We start from the raw sequence: 15,544 nt of genomic DNA, 5'->3' as shown, positions 1-15,544 counted from the left end.
TATTCCCTTGATCTGCAGACCTGGAGGCGCTGTTGCTGTCAGTCATGTGATATTTTGGGTGACTTTCTCGACTCAAACACCACACTGAGCTGATGCTTTATGGCAATGCTAATGAACTCCGCTCCTCCATAGACTTTCATTAGTCAGAGTGTCTGACTGGGTGATTAGGACTGAGCCATTCAATGTTTTACCAGGATAAGGATGTTTAGTAGATTGGAGCTCAGCAGTCTGAACGCACAGTTATTATGTAAATACCAGAATCGCTTAAAAACAGAAAATATTTTTTTTTTTGGAAACTCATTTTCATATTTGTAGTTAAACAAAATATTTTAAAAAAAGTTGGGAGTTCCTATTTAAAGCTTCTATAGAACGGGCAGGGATTCCATTTAGAATCCTGCGGTAGAACCACTAAGGCTACCAACAATCCAGGACTATTTCCCTGCTTCTAAGATGTCACATCGTACGCCAATATCTTCTCTTCTGGGGTTGCGTAGAATAAGAAGGAGAAGAGCATGCTGGGTGAGGAAGGCTTTTCTATGTGTCCCAAAAATCCTTGAAGAAGCTGCCACCCAACAACCAGCTTCTTTCCATGGGACCCTCCTGTAGAATGCCCGCCATGTCCAATTCATTCCCGTTCAAGAACTTACTACAGGCGGACATCTCCAACCCAGCGATTGGTGTCAGTCTTCGGTATTCAGTAGATGACGGGGGATGGTAACGGGGTATTTAAATGCCATGACCAGATCTCCAGCCAGGACCATACCTGATGATAAGAACCGACTCCCAGAAGCCCACCAGATTCCATTAGTGTCTCCGTTCCTGTCCTTATCTGGGTCGCTTGTGGGCTTTAGGGTCTCCATAGATATTTCCTATAAAAGCAGATGCAGTTTATTCTCCGTTGTTCGGACCCCCGCGAAATTCCACGGAGCGCGGACCCCGATGAAATCTCTGATCCGTGAATCCGCCGCCGCTGTCTTTGAAGACCTCTATTTGCAAAGCTGTCATACCTTTCTAATGACGAAGCGGGTCCGAGCCGGTCCGAGGGGTATAAATGGGAACGGGAATGTGCCCGGGGGTAGATTTCGGGAGAGCGCGTTATTATTAGTTAATGGGAAAGTGTTTTACGACTGAGGCGAGAATGTAATTATATTTCTGTGACATTCCGGAAACGCCGTGGAAACGCCAATAATGTAAGGCAGTAAAATTCCACTCGTTTCCGTGAGAAATCTTGCAATTTTTTTCCCCTACGTGATCTAAAGAGTTATGTATTTTTTTTTTCTTCCACATTTATGATTTAGGTGCCGGATACATTTAACTCACAGAGTTCCATCGGTGTCATCAGGCAGTACATTGTCCCATCTAACACACAAAGGGTTAATATGGTAACGGTCATCAAACTCAATGAATTATGTGAAAATTCCAAATATTTATGAAGCCATCTATAAGGGGTTAATGGGGGGGGGCTATTCAGGAGCCATACGCCTATCCCCTGTATGTTTATATCCCTGTATTAGCATCTACCACGTCTGCTGGGAGTCTGTTCCATGTATCTACCTCCCTCTCAGCAGTTTAGTGTAGCCAAACCATACACACTCAACTGAGTCATCCGTTCGCTGTTGCTGATTGGTTGAGGCAGCCCTTGTAAGGGGGGTAGTGAGAAGGATAGGAAATTGATCAGATAATGCTGGATCTGCCACAAGCTGCCACTGATCACAGCTTCCATAAGGATAATTTTTAAGCTAAATATCACCAAACTGACTACCTCGATGGGCTTACAAAAACACAGTTTTAGGTAGTTTTGCTGGATTTGTTTAGTAATGGTGAAAGCGGCGGGGCGGTAGTTCCCCTTTAACCCTTCCCTTGCAGGGTGTTAAATAGCACCCCCGGCGATCAGTCTCTCTCACCGGATTCTAAATGCTTCACTCTTCTGTCTCTTAATTTTAGAGATTCTAAAATGAATTGGAATGCAGACTCCCCGCGGAATAAAGCGCCGGTTTCCGGCTGTTCGTTTATATCGGTCGCCCCCCCCGGGGGCGAGATATAAAATCCATCGGGCGCAGAGGAATTATTAATTAAAACTTGTCTCTATAGCGGTTTAATCCCTGGCTAAATCCTTCCGGAGAGATAAGTGCAGTTTCATAGAATTGCTTATCTCGTCCCATGAGATCATCAATTATAAATATCATCATCATCATCCTCCTCCTCCTGAGCTCAGCCCGATAATCACGCTCCGTGCGCTTCAATCCGCACACGTTAAACCCGATCGTACATATTATAGTTCTGTACATTAAATAAACCTTTATTATGTTTTTTACAGAAAAAGTACGCAATATATGTCTATTAAAAATGTCTATGCCTTGAGGAAAGGTATCTTAATGTCCTTTTCAGAATCTGCATGATTATTCCTCCCCCTTAACGCTCTCTCTCTTCTGTTAAGTTGCTGATTGTCATTGGTTGGTTCCAGCAGTCTTGGTAAGGCTTTGTTGGTAGCATCAGGACAGGTGGTTGTTAGTGTCTGTCTCTTGTGTGTTAATTGGTCTGTTGGAAAAGTGTTTACTTTACTCAGGGGGTGGTAGATAAGTGGAACAGCCTCCCAGCAGAAGTGGTAGAGAGTAACACAGTGAGGGTATTAAACATACATGGGATAGACAGACGGCTCCTGAATCTGAGACGAGACCAATGACTGATTAAGGTTTGAGTCTTCGCAGCAGGAGAAACGGGCGACTAGACGGGGGCCGATCTGCCGGCAGGTTCTATGTGTCATGAATGGGGCCGCGATGATGCCTCCATCGTGGGAAAACTGGTTTGGAATCCATAGACTGGGGTCCAGGTATAAGAGAATGGGTAGAGTTCCGAGGCTGCCAACAAACTGGTTCCAGAGTCACAGACGTCAGATTATGGCACCAGTAGTCCTGGATGAATGTGGGCAAGGAACGGGTAGCCAAGGCCGTATTATTGGAGATACTTTGTGATTAGTTTTATACACGCGATATTCTCGTGTGTTCATACAGGAACTAACTGGGCAGGGTAGAGCTGTAGAATGTGTGACTTATACATATTACATACATCGCATCTTACCGTCATGGTGCTGCAATCGCGAGTTGGGTGGCTTCATAGACGCTCAATGCCGCCATCTTGGTTCTCCCTGTAGGGCAGGGGCGTCCAGCCTGCGGCCCTCCAGCTGCTGCAGGACTAGATCTCCCATACTCCTCAGCCAGCCCCTTAGCTGAAAGAGCATTATGGGGGATGTAGTCCTGCAGGAGCCAGAGGGCCGCAGGTTGGACGCCCCTGCTGTAGGGTATCTCCATCTTAGTCCTCCCAGACACTGTGACAGTATGCAGTCACCAGCGAGGGAGCTCTGATAGAGGATACGCAGTATCAATGTATGTATTGTCTGTTATATGGGATCTTTCACTTGGTAAACTTTGAGTGCGGCCCGATTTTAAAATAGAAATTAACAGAATTTTAACTTTTTTTTTTAACTTATATCTTTTTTTGTTTTTTTCCAATAAAAAATATTATTTAAGTTAATAATTATGGCTTTAATGCTTCTAGTAATATTCAGAGAACATAACGGAAAAAGGTTTAAATATATATTAATCCATGAATTCATATTAAGGTGTTGTATTTAAGTTAATAATTATGTCTAATATTTCTAATATTTTGAAATAGGATTATGTTCAGAAGACGTAACAAAACAAGGTTGAAATGTAGATATTTAATATTAAGTATTATGAATAAATTCTTATGGCATTAATTCATATTTCAAATAAGAATAAATAAAGGATTATTTATTATAATTAAGGATTAATTCCGTTCAGAGAACATAACAGAATGAGGTTTAAATATGTTTTATTCAACAAATTAATATTGTAATATTAAATATTATTAAAGTTAGTAATTATGACTCTAATTCCTATTTGTAATAATATTTAAGGATTAATTCTGTTCAGAGAACATAGAATGAGAATAGAGAATATTAATCGATTATTAAATTATTGTATTATTGAGATTAATTAATGGCTTTCATTAATACTTCTAATAATATTTAATGATGAATTAATTCTAATAATATTTAAGGATTAATTCAGAGAATGTAACAGAATGAGGTTTGAATGTATATGTTATTCTCTGCCCGTCCAGCTGATATTGGCGGGGGCCGCCATGCGCTTCTCTGCGTGCGGCCTCGGCATGAATAGTTTATAGAAGCATTAATATTTTACTTTGTGTTACAAACGACATATGTCTCGGAGATCCTTCTGTCGGAACCCGAAAACATCTTATCTTTGGCATGAATACATTTGCAATGCTAAATGTCATGCGATATAAACCCTTTCACATTAGTGACCATTAGCAATGCACATGACATGCGTTACAGCCTCGCTTTAATATCGCCTGACTCTCGTATACCGCTGGCTGACCTCTGAATTCCCGATACACAAGACCCCTGCTATCAGCCGGGCTTCACTCTGCCCTACTTTCCTAGAACTCGTTTTGGTAACCGAGTCAAGTAGAAAATAGCCTCGGGTGTCTTTCTTAAAGGGGAACTATTTTTATTCCTAGCATCAAATTAAAATAAGCTTCAAAAATGTATTGCACTGTTTTCTAGTTTTTGCCCCATAATATAATGTTTTCAGGCAGCCGCATATCAGCCGTTTGTTTGGTTCTCGCTCTGTTATCTGATCCCCAATCTACTAAACCCCCCGACTCCCTATCATACTGCCTGCGGGGAACAATAGAATGGCTCAGTCTTAATTGCCTAGTCAGACTCTCTTACGGACTTCGTTAGCTTTGCCATAAAGCTCAGTGGGAAAGTCACCCAAAATATCAGATGACTGACAACAATTGGGGCTCCAGGTCTGCAGATAAAGGGAGTATTTTTTGAACAAATGGGGGAAAACCAAGTTTTTGTCACATTACTGTATACAGCGCTGGGGGTTATATTACTGTATACAGCGCTGGGGGTTATATTACTGTATACAGCGCTGGGGGTTATATTACTGTATACAGCGCTGGGGTTATATTATTGTATACAGCGCTGGGGGTTATATTACTGTATACAGCGCTGGGGGTTATATTACTGTATAAAGCGCTGGGGGTTATATTACTGTATACAGCGCTGGGGGTTATATTACTGTATACAGCGCTGGGGGTTATATTACTGTATAAAGCGCTGGGGATTATATTACTGTATACAGTACTGGGGGTTATATTACTGTATACAGCGCTGGGGGTTATATTACTGTATACAGCGCTGGGGGTTATATTACTGTATACAGTGCTGGGGGTTATATTACTGTATACAGTGCTGGGGGTTATTACTGTATACAGCGCTGGGGGTTATATTACTGTATACAGCGCTGGGGGTTATATTACTGTATACAGTGCGGGGGGTTATATTACTGTATACAGTGCGGGGGGTTATATTACTGTATACAGTGCGGGGGGTTATATTACTGTATACAGTGCGGGGGTTATATTACTGTATACAGTGCTGGGGTTATTACTGTATACAGGGCTGGGGTTATATTACTGAATACAGTGCTGGGGAGTTATATTACTGTATACAGCGCGGGGGGGTTATATTACTGTATACAGTGCCGGGGGGGGTTATATTACTGTATACAGCGCTGGGGGGTTATATTACTGTATACAGCGCTGGGGGGTTATATTACTATATACAGCGCTGGGGTTATATTACTGTATACAGCGCTGGGGGTTATGTTACTGTATACAGCACTGGGGGGGTTATATTACTGTATACAGCGCCTGGGGGTTATATTACTGTATACAGTGCTGGAGGTTATATTACTGTATACTGTGCTGGGGGTTATATTACTGTATACAGTGCTGGGGGTTATTACTGTATACAGCGCTGGGGGGTTATATTACTGTATACAGTGCTGGGGGTTATATTACTGTATACAGTGCTGGGGGTTATATTACTGTATACAGCGCTGGGGGGTTATATTACTGTATACAGCACTGGGGGGTTATATTACTGTATACAGCGCTGGGGGGGTAATATTACTGTATACAGCGCTGGGGCTTATGCTGTAGGAGAAAGTTATATATTTTCACTTCTCTGGTTTATTTTATTTCTGTATTTATTTTTTCAGCCCTAAAACCTCCCCCAAGGAATATCTTTTTCTGTTTTGTAGAAGTCGTTGCTCTCCGTCCCGTCTGTTCCGCTCATTTAGTTAAAATGATTGACTCCATTTAATTAAATATTAACTTTGTTTTTAATTGAAACGACAGGCAGGGGCGGCTTGGACATCGGGCCCCGCTGTGGGAGCCGCTCATCGCCGTATGAATTATGGAAATTATCTGTTACAGACGGGCCGATCGAGAACTTATGGAAGATTGACACGAGAAAGTGTTTTCGTTCTCTGCCTAATGTGTTCGTGTCAAAGCCCAAGTGACCTGTAAGCTTCTCTGTGCCGAGGGGGCGCCGTCCGCGCCGGGTTTCACGCTTTGCTTTGCTGAATTTAACGCTTTTGAGACTAAATGCAGCATTAAAACCATCGTTCCCAGTCCTGATAAAGCCCGGTCCTGAAATAATTCCTAATTTGCTCGATTATAAGACAAATCTTTTTTCCGGAGGAAATGCTCTGAAAAATACCCCTCGTCTTATGTTCAAGGCCGTCTTCTAATCAGACATCGAATAGAGCTCTGACTACAAGACTGAGATCCATGTCCTCCTCTCTGGCAGCCGGTGCGCATACACATCCTCCGCTGCTACCCGGCACTTCCTCTGGGGATTCTATTACGGAGCGCCGGCATCACATTGCCTTCAGGTGCTCATTCATAGAATCCCGGGTAGCAGCGGAGGTTGTCTGCGCGCATCACACAGAGGTCCACCGGCTGCCCGCGATAGACACCGGGGAGTCTGGAGCACGGGGGCAAGTCTCGGGATGCATCGGTAAGTCGGGGGGGGGGCATATCGGGGGTATAAGGCATATCTGGGGGGCTAAGTGGCATATAGGGGTATAAGGCATATCGAGCAAATAGAATTTTGCTTCATTCATGATTTTGCCAGGATTATTTTATTGTCACATGACACAGAAGCCAGCCCTGATAGGTTGTCGCCATAGAAACGCAGGATTTTTCAACATCTCTGTATTGTTTTTGAGAGGATAGAATGCCTTTTTTTTTTTTTTTTTTTTTTTTACAAATACTAGAAAGTTAATTTATTAGGCAGGATTATTTGTCATTTCTGGTTTTTAAGGGACAGTTTAATGTCAGAGGCAACAGGGAGAAGCTTCAGCTTCCCTCCAATGATTGGCCCCTGTTTACCCATTGTACAGCGCTACGGAATATGATGGCGCTATATAAAACAAGTTATAATTAAATAAACGTTAAAGGAATGTTAAATGTTGATTGTATTTGCGCCGGTCCCTTTAACGTAACGCGCTGGGCTATTGTATTGGCGGAGGGGTCGTGCTGTGACTTGGGGAGTTCATGCCGGGGTAAATGCTGCGACCGCAGGCGAGTATCGGCTTCCAGTCCGCAGCGAGGCGGCGTAGTCCATACATTTCTCACAAAGCCACTTTGTTGACCCGATTATTATACATCACGGCGGAACAAAGGCAGCGGAGGGGAGCCGTGCGGTTTGGAACGCGCTCCGCGGCCTCGCATTTACATTGGCATTTCCTTGCGAGGCACATAAAATATTTGAGTGAGAACCGGTGAAATATACGAAATTCATAAGGTTTCAAGTGTCGCTTTTTACAAAGTGAGTTTATACGAGACGGGACGTGGGAGCGGAGAACACGGCGGCGCTGCCAATGTCCTAAAGGATAGATTCACCCCGATCAGGAGCTGCACACGCATCTTTTATGGCACTACAACTCCCAATAGGTTTAGCCAGCAAGGTCAGATACTCCAACATGATCCGGCGCTTAAGCGCCATCGCTTTTGGCGACCTCTAGAATCATGTAATTATCAACCGTAATAATAATCGTGTATCGGTGTAAATGTTCTGCATTATTCTCTTCCTTTGTTTTTTATGCAAGGGGTTAACCCATAAGGAGCATTTCTGAGAGGCGCAGTCACCGTTTCTGTATTGGAACACAGGAGTGATGGGAGTGATAAAGGGCCATTGGAGCACAGGAGTGATGGGAGTGATAAAGAGCCATTGGAGCACAGGAGTGATGGGAGTGATAAAGGGCCGTTGGAACACAGGAGTGATGGGAGTGATAAAGGGCCGTTGGAACACAGGAGTGATGGGAGTGATAAAGGGCCATTGGGACACAGGAGTGATGGGAGTGATAAAGGGCCATTGGAACACAGGAGTGATGGGAGTGATAAAGGGCCATTGGAACACAGGAGTGATGGGAGTGATAAAGGGCCGTTGGAACACAGGAGTGATGGGAGTGATAAAGGGCCTCTGTACGCCTATGAAGAGATTCTATAAAAAATCAGCTGTTTCCTGCAATAGTCATTTACAGCATTAACCCCGTCTGCTCTGGATTTCTGATCCATTTAATGTTATTTTAATGGGCAAAATTTGCTTTTCTTTCCAAAAAAACCAAGGAAATTTCTAAGGGACCCCAAACTTTTGAACGATGGTGTACACCCTTGTTACAGTTCTAAACTATCTATGGGAATCGTAGTCTTCATCGATGTATTCAGGGGATGTTGGTGATGTAACTTTACGCTCCCGAAGTGAGATGTTTACTCGGTGGTCCATTGTTATACTTAATATCTCAGGTTTCTCCTCCACCCGCCCTGTGATCTCTAAATATTCCAAAGCTGTTAAAAGCCAGATGGTTAAGGAAATGTAACCTTACAACGGTTTGTGGTCATACGGCCTCAGCTCGACTGAAATTATGATTTTAACCACAGAAGCCCCATTCGGCCCCCGTCTAGGCTGCCCGTTTCTCCTGCTGTAAAGACTCAAACCTTAATCAGTCGTTGGTCTCGTCTTAGATTCAGGAGCCGTATGCCTATCCCATGCGTGTTTAATACCCTCACTGTATTACCTTCTACCACTTCTGCTGGGTTGGTGTTCCACTTATCTACTACTCACTCGGTAAAGGCATCTCGAGATATGTGCTCTGCCAAGGATCCACCAAACTAAAGTACAAACCATTCACCCGGATTCTAAATATTCTAGTAACAGCTTGGTGTTCCACCATTGACTGCAGAGATGTTGACCCCACCAGTTCTCTTGGCTAGGTCATTGGGATAGGACTTTATGAGAGCTCCCAAAACCGGTTCCTTGGCGAGGAGCCTCGTGTGAGAATTATCCTTTAATTCCTTTAAGTCTTCCCAGTTTAGGTTGATAATGAGTTTTGTGTTTTGCAGGAAACAGCAGAAATCACAAGGGGGCAATAAGCAGCCGCAGCCACAACAAAATGAAGTCCAACCAGTCACTGCCAAACCCAGCGCGAGGGAGCACCAAAAACAATACCAAGGAAGCCAAGCATCGCACTCAGGCAAGCAGGGCCACCACGGCTACAGCCAAAACCGCCGATGGCACCACAACCAGAAGCACCTGCCAAACGACAGAGACCTTCAGAGACATGCCAAAGACACCGACAACCTGAACTCGGAGGACTCCTCGGTCTGCACGGTCCACATCCCCCTAGAAAGTCACAGGAGCGCAGGCACGTCGGAAAGGACATCGCCGGGCGGCAGGGAGTCCGAAACAAAGCAGAAAGGGGGCTTTCAGAACAGGGACAGGGAGAGGCCTAAAGTGAATTTGCTGCAATCTTCGAAAGACAGGCTGCGGCGACGATTGAAGGAAAAGGTAGGAGAAGAAGCCCTCTCTGCTGGTAGTTTCTACATATTTCTGTCTATTTTAAGAAAGTGGTAGGGAAGCTGCAGCTTCCCAGGTGGTCAGGCCCCCCATTTCTCCATTAACCTCAGCCAGCCAGAGTCTGAAGTGTTGATTAAACATTCACTGATCCAAGTTTAAAAGGCTAATGGTTAGAAACCCTTTTGTAATTGTTACAGCCAGAAATGTCCTTGTTTTTCATGAAAACAGCTGAGTGACCCCAAACTTTTGACCAGTAGTTAGAAATAAATGAGCTATTCTATAGGTTAAAGAAAAGTCTCAGCTTCGCATTTTTTTTTGTACTAAATCTAAAAAAAGCAAAACAGCCGTATAAAACCCTTTTCATACGGAGATATTCCTGCTTGAACTAATCCGGGGGGGAAAAACCTGATTCCGATGAGTTCACAATTAAACAATTCTGGAAGCTTTGACGTACAATTGAATCAAGTCGGGTCTTTAGAATAAATAGGGAAGACATGAGATTAGTTGAGCGATGGACTTCATGAAGATGTTGTCTTCATACCATGTGATGATGTAAGGTTGAGGGACATTTGAAGGACATTGGTGTCTCCTTGAAGCCCATCTAGATATTTTGATGGTGACTCAGACCTTACGGCACATGGGACCCGACGAGTGGAGAATTTACTCTTCGGCAGTAGAGTTGATAGAAAACCATAATTGTTCCCCCGTTTCTTTCTTTTCATGCTAGGAAGAATTTGCGGTCGAGTCCACCAGTCCTCAAAAGACCAAAATGGACAAACTCATTGAGATATTAAACAGCATGAGGAATAACAGCAGCGACGTGGACTGCAAGCTCACCACGTTCATGGAGGAGGCGCAGAATTCGGCGAACTCCGAGGAAATGCTGGGCGAGATAGTAAAGACGATCTATCAGAAAGCCGTCACCGACAGGAGCTTCGCGCACACGGCTGCCAAACTCTGCGACAAAATGGCGCTCTTCATGGTGGAAGGAACCAAATTCCGCAGCCTGCTGCTCAACATGTTACAGGTAACAGCGGCGATGTCGCGATGTCTCTGTGGCGAATGCGTGGGTTATTCCATGATGTCATAGTCTGGTGGAAATTCACACCATTGTTCAGCGTGGTGAGCCGGTGCATTCGCTTTCCATCATTTCTTTGCGTCTTTGGATCCAGAGCCGTCCCATAAATACAGTCTCGGCAAAGTAAAACTTCCTTCCGTTCCATCCAAACATCTGACCCGCTACTGGTCTTCTGGTCTCTCGTTGTAACGTTTCTCCTCCTTTGAAATAAACGTCCCTCCTGCACTTTGTTTTAACCCCTTTAAGTATTTAAATGTCTCTCCCCATGCCCCTCTCTCTCTTCTCCCCCAAGCCGGACATATTAAGATCTTAGTCTGTTCCCCGTTTTAGTCGTCCTTCTCTAAAGTCTCTCTAGAAGGTCTATACCCTCCCAACTTCGGGTCGGGGGGCTGTAAGTGTCCACTGATGGCACACGGTGTCCGTTATGTTGCTACGTTCTCGGAATGTTGGTGGCTTTCTGTATCTGAGTATCAGTCATCCTCGCTCTGCATCTCCTGGCTGAGGAAGCCCCTCCTGAGGTGTACGGTGTGCCCACCCTGTCTGCGATATCTTTATACCTATTGGCCTGGCTGTAGATTGTAGAAGTCTTTGTATCTCAAAAAAAAAAAAAAAGAGCTCTCCAGCGACCCGTTCGTTAACGGAAATGTACAAAGAACGAGAGACGGGAAGAGCGCAGGTTTCATAGACGACAAAGGAAGGGATTCTTTACAGTGAGGGCAGTAAAGATACGGAATTCACTGCCGAGGGAGGAGGTTCTATCAGAGACACCGGATGCCTCCAAAAGGGTACAAGCAGAACGTACAGGGGTAGAAATAATAGAATAAACATTAATATCTTGGAGCTTCTCGATCCAATGAGAAATCTGATTGCCTTTTGGGGTCAAGAAGGAATCTTCCTAAGTGTGAAAAAATTGCCAAAATAGCTTAATTGGGCATTTTTGCTTTTTTTTGGATCAAAAGCAGGAAGGATCGGCTGAACTCCGTGGACTCTGTGGTCTTTTCTTCCGCCTAAATTACTGTGTGTTCTGTATAGAGATGTCTGGAAGGGGCTGTTGTTGTTGTTGTTGATTGTACTGCCCAGGCGTGAATAACCGAGTGTCGGGTTGATAGTTGGCGGCCCAGATGATTAAAATATCTCTTCTGCAGCGAAGATAGATCAGGGGTTTAATGCTGCGACGCTTTTTATACCAAGCTGGAAATGTGTCAATTGTCGGCATTTAGACTCTTTTTAACCTGATTTCACTTATTTTTTTATGACAAATTCTCCAACCTGTGCACTTTAGACCCCCTCGCCTTTAGCCCACCGATGGATAAGGGAGGAAGAGAAAGAATTTGGAATGTCTGTATCAGCATGTGCTAGAATTCCGAATGGCAGTTTCTCATACCTGCCATGTTAGCAGAATTTGGTTATATTAAGCGCCCCCTTTTTAAAAGCAGAGGAATGATGCCATCGGCGTTGTGCTCGGCCTTTTAAAAGGGTGCACAGGTCGGGCTCTCCGGTCAGGCATCATTGGGGTATATTTCTCTGATTGGGGTAGATTGGTAAATATGTGTTTCTGGCTTATTTATAGATTCCTACCTAACTAAATGTGCCCTTTTTACTTTAGCTAGAAGGTGATAGATAAATAGTGCAGCCACCCAGCAGAAGTGGTAGAGGGTAATACAGCGAGGGGATTTAAACATGCATGGGATGGGCATACGGCTCCTGAATCTAAGACGAGACCAGCGACTGATTAAAGTTTGAGTCTTTACAGCAGGAGAAACGGCGACTAGACGGGGGCCGAATGGGGCCGATCTGCCAGCAGGTTCTATGTTTCTATGTGTAAAAACTTCACAGTAGCTGCCAATGTACCATGCAGAAAGGAAAGTGACATCACTGACATATTGGGGATGGATCCACACGCTGTCACTTGTTGGGTCGCCATGTCGGGAAAAAACGAGGGACTCCGAGATTTCTTAGTGCTTGGGAACTCATAGGGTTTATGACCTGGCCTTGGGGTAAAAGGGCAGATTCTCGGGGTCACACAGTCTGGAGCCGACTCTTTCTTACTCCCCCCATGCTGTGATCATATCTAATACTCCCAAACAATGTTTTTGCTCCCAATATGTTATGGTCGATATCCCTGCTTGAATGCAGGTGACTCAATTAAGTATATCTGAGGACCGGAATTCCAGCCATTTGTTTAATACATTTGGGGAGTCGCTACATGGAATCCGCTCACTTCTGTCACAAATATGGAAAAAATACCCCGAAATTCAGTCTGTTTGATGACCAAAAACCGAGAATTTCTAATTGAGGGTGAAGTATTTTCTTAACTATTCTTGACTTTTTTGACGTCCTCTTCCGTTTGGTTAAATCTGTACGTTTTCGTCCCGTTACAGAGAGCGCGGCGCGTTGCTGACCTGAGAACTCGTCACGGAATATCGCGGAGGCGCGGATTGTTTAAATATTTAAAGATATTTAAAGTGGGGGGGGGTACGCGGGGGGGGTATGCGGTGGTCTGTCTGCTGTCATTCAGGATGAGTATGTAGGAGGATCTTTGCTGGATTTAGAAAGCTGAAGCGTTTCATTAGTCATGTAAGGACTCGGATCGATGACGTCAGTGATACTCACTCCTTGTTTGATCCCCGAGTGTTACAGGTTTTACTTGTTATATAACCAAATTCAATGCTTCTTCTCCGGCCCTAACGTTCTTCCACCAACCCAGAATGTCTCTTATTATATTACCGTATACAGCGCTGGGGGGTTATATTACTGTATACAGCGCTGGGGGGTTATATTACTGTATACAGCGCTGGGGGATTATATTACTGTATACAGCACTGGGGGTTATATTACTGTATACAGCGCTGGGAGTTATATTACTGTATACAGCGATGGGGGATTATATTACTGTATACAGCGCTGGGGGGGTATATTACTGTATACAGCGCTGGGGGGTTATATTACTGTATACAGCGCTGGGGGGGTTATATTACTGTATACAGGGCTGGGGGGATTATATTACTGTATACAGCGCTGGGGGTTATATTACTGTATACAGCACTGGGGGGGTTATATTATTGTATACAGCGCTGGGGGGTTATATTACTGTATACAGCGCTGGGGGGGTATATTACTGTATACAGCACTGGGGGTTATATTACTGTATACAGCGCTGGGGGTTAAATTACTGTATACAGCGCTGGGGGTTATATTACTATATACAGCGCTGGGGTTATATTACTGTATACAGCGCTGGGGGGTGTTATATTATTGTATACAGCGCTGGGGGTTATATTACTGTATACAGCGCTGGGGGGGTATATTACTGTATACAGCGCTTGGGGGGTATATTACTGTATACAGCGCTGGGGGGGTTATATTACTGTATACAGCGCTGGGGGGGTTATATTACTGTATACAGCGCTGGGGGTTATATTACTGTAAACAGCGCTGGGGGGTTATATTACTGTATACAGCGCTGGGGGTTATATTACTGTATACAGCGCTGGGGGTTATATTACTGTATACAGTGCTGGGGGGATTATATTACTGTATACAGCGCTGTGGGGGGTTATATTACTGTATACAGCGCTGTGGGGATTATATTACTGTATACAGGGCTGGGGGGGATTATATTACTGTATACAGCGCTGGGGGTTATTACTGTATACAGCGCTGGCGGGGTATTACTGTATACAGCGCCTGTGAGTAAGTTGGTGGACGCGGGTTCGTTGTTATATTTGTTTCTGTATTTATGTGAATGATGGGAATAGATGATTATATAGGTTTTTTTGAACGTGTTCGTTGGCTGTTTTTCTCTGAATACGCCTTTTGGTTTGTTGAGACGTTCTTCCCACGTTGCCTTCTTTCCTGGCAATAAACGGGTTAATAGCAGGCAGTCTGCGGATATTTGAAGACGTTGTTGTCTCGGTTTCCATGGTTCACATCCTGGATTGTCTCCGTCTTCCTAATTATAAATTCTGTCTGTTCCAGCGGGGACGTGAGTGTTTGTCGCTGCTGCGTCCCCCGAGAAATGTCATGCGCAAGAAGCCGCATAGCTGGAGAGAGGATATCCGTCCCCGGCGACTCGAGCGAGTGGACGCTCCGTGCTCACGGCCGGCGGGATATGCGAGGCTCGCGCTGGCTTTTTCCACGACGGAAACTTCTTGAGGAGCTGAGATTAAGCATCACGGGCTTTACAAATAAATTGTGATCGGTTCCTGGGTGTTCTAATGCAGCGAGATTCCATATATATATATATCAAAACCGAAGTACGGGAGGAGAGAAGAAACGTCAGAAGAAGAGACCACAATCTAAAACTAGAGGATCAGAAGCTTAGATATAATGGAAGGACATTTAACTTTACTAAGAGGGTGTTAGATAACAGGAACAGCTTCCCAGCAGAAGTGGTAGAGGCTAATACAGTGAGGGTATTTTTCTCTTCATGAAATGTGAACTACAGGAGGTACAAATAAATCCAAACGTTCGTGGACCTCACAGGCTTCCTGAAATAATGTCCGCACGATAAGTCCCGGATCGGCCTGATCATATAGACTGGTTATTTAGGGGTTAAATCTAGGAGTTTATTTGCCCATTTCTCTCTGACTCCCCCCCCACAAAAAATTAAGACACCCCCCCATGTATTTCCATTCAGAGTTCAGGTCTGTGAACTCTAGTGTTTAGTTCTCCAACCATCAGCCCCAAATACATTCCGACTC

General features: G+C 44.4%; 1 protein-coding gene across 1 annotated transcript in view; it reads left to right on the top strand.

The window, feature by feature from the left end:
- Window positions 1-15,544, top strand: part of CTIF (cap binding complex dependent translation initiation factor) — an 83,210-nt gene that overhangs the window by 47,053 nt on the left and 20,613 nt on the right. The window contains exons 8-9 of the mRNA XM_053448241.1: window positions 9,310-9,754; window positions 10,491-10,790. Coding sequence (XP_053304216.1) covers window positions 9,310-9,754; window positions 10,491-10,790 — 745 coding nt within the window. The remainder of the gene's footprint in view (window positions 1-9,309; window positions 9,755-10,490; window positions 10,791-15,544) is intronic.

Source organism: Spea bombifrons, chromosome 1, assembly GCF_027358695.1.
Source record: "Spea bombifrons isolate aSpeBom1 chromosome 1, aSpeBom1.2.pri, whole genome shotgun sequence".
Taxonomy (NCBI): Eukaryota; Metazoa; Chordata; class Amphibia; order Anura; family Pelobatidae; genus Spea; species Spea bombifrons.
Note: the sequence above shows the minus strand (reverse complement) of the source record. Positions and strands in the feature narration are given on the sequence as shown.